Source organism: Eimeria mitis, genomic scaffold (assembly GCF_000499745.2).
Source record: "Eimeria mitis Houghton genomic scaffold, Emh_scaff1871, whole genome shotgun sequence".
Lineage (NCBI taxonomy): Eukaryota > Apicomplexa > Conoidasida > Eucoccidiorida > Eimeriidae > Eimeria > Eimeria mitis.
In genome coordinates, this window is record NW_013570194.1 from 8,394 (window position 1) to 8,865 (window position 472).

At 52.3% G+C, this 472-nt stretch overlaps 1 protein-coding gene across 1 annotated transcript in view; it reads left to right on the top strand.

Annotated features, from left to right (window-relative positions):
- EMH_0044940 (uncharacterized protein) overlaps positions 1-5 on the top strand; it is a gene marked incomplete at both ends in the record, with an annotated part of 1,413 nt that extends 1,408 nt beyond the window's left edge. The window contains one exon of the mRNA XM_013496017.1: positions 1-5. Within this exon, the coding sequence (XP_013351471.1) occupies positions 1-5 (5 nt within the window).
- Positions 6-472: the final 467 nt, after the last annotated feature.

The window sequence follows — 472 nt, forward strand, 5'->3', positions numbered from 1 at the left end:
GCTGACGCCTACTACTAGTGGTCCCGATATCCGCAAATCTATTACAGTGAGAGAGAAGTACCAGCAAACCTCGTATGCACACCCACCACGACCAGCGGATCTTGGAGCGCCTTCCACCTCTGGAACCCAAAATTTTGGAGATCAAGTCTCCTTAGACCAGGTCGGGCCTCTGAGCAGATCCCAGCAAGTGTTGCCCCCATATCACCCCATTATATCCACGTTCCATTGTCTTCCTGCCCTTATTGTGAGAAGGCGTATGCTTGAAAGTGTGAAATGCGTGGTCTGGAACAGGCATCAGCCAGCGGGCTGGGTCATGTGTCCACAGCTGAAATGCATCCACCTGCTAGATGGGACACAAGTTTTAGACAACCAAATGTGGGTAGCGTACCCTATACTATGTCGGCGTCCACAATCTTCGGTCCTATCCCTCTTGAGCAGGTGGCATATGCCGGCCCACCGGCAGGAGAACAAA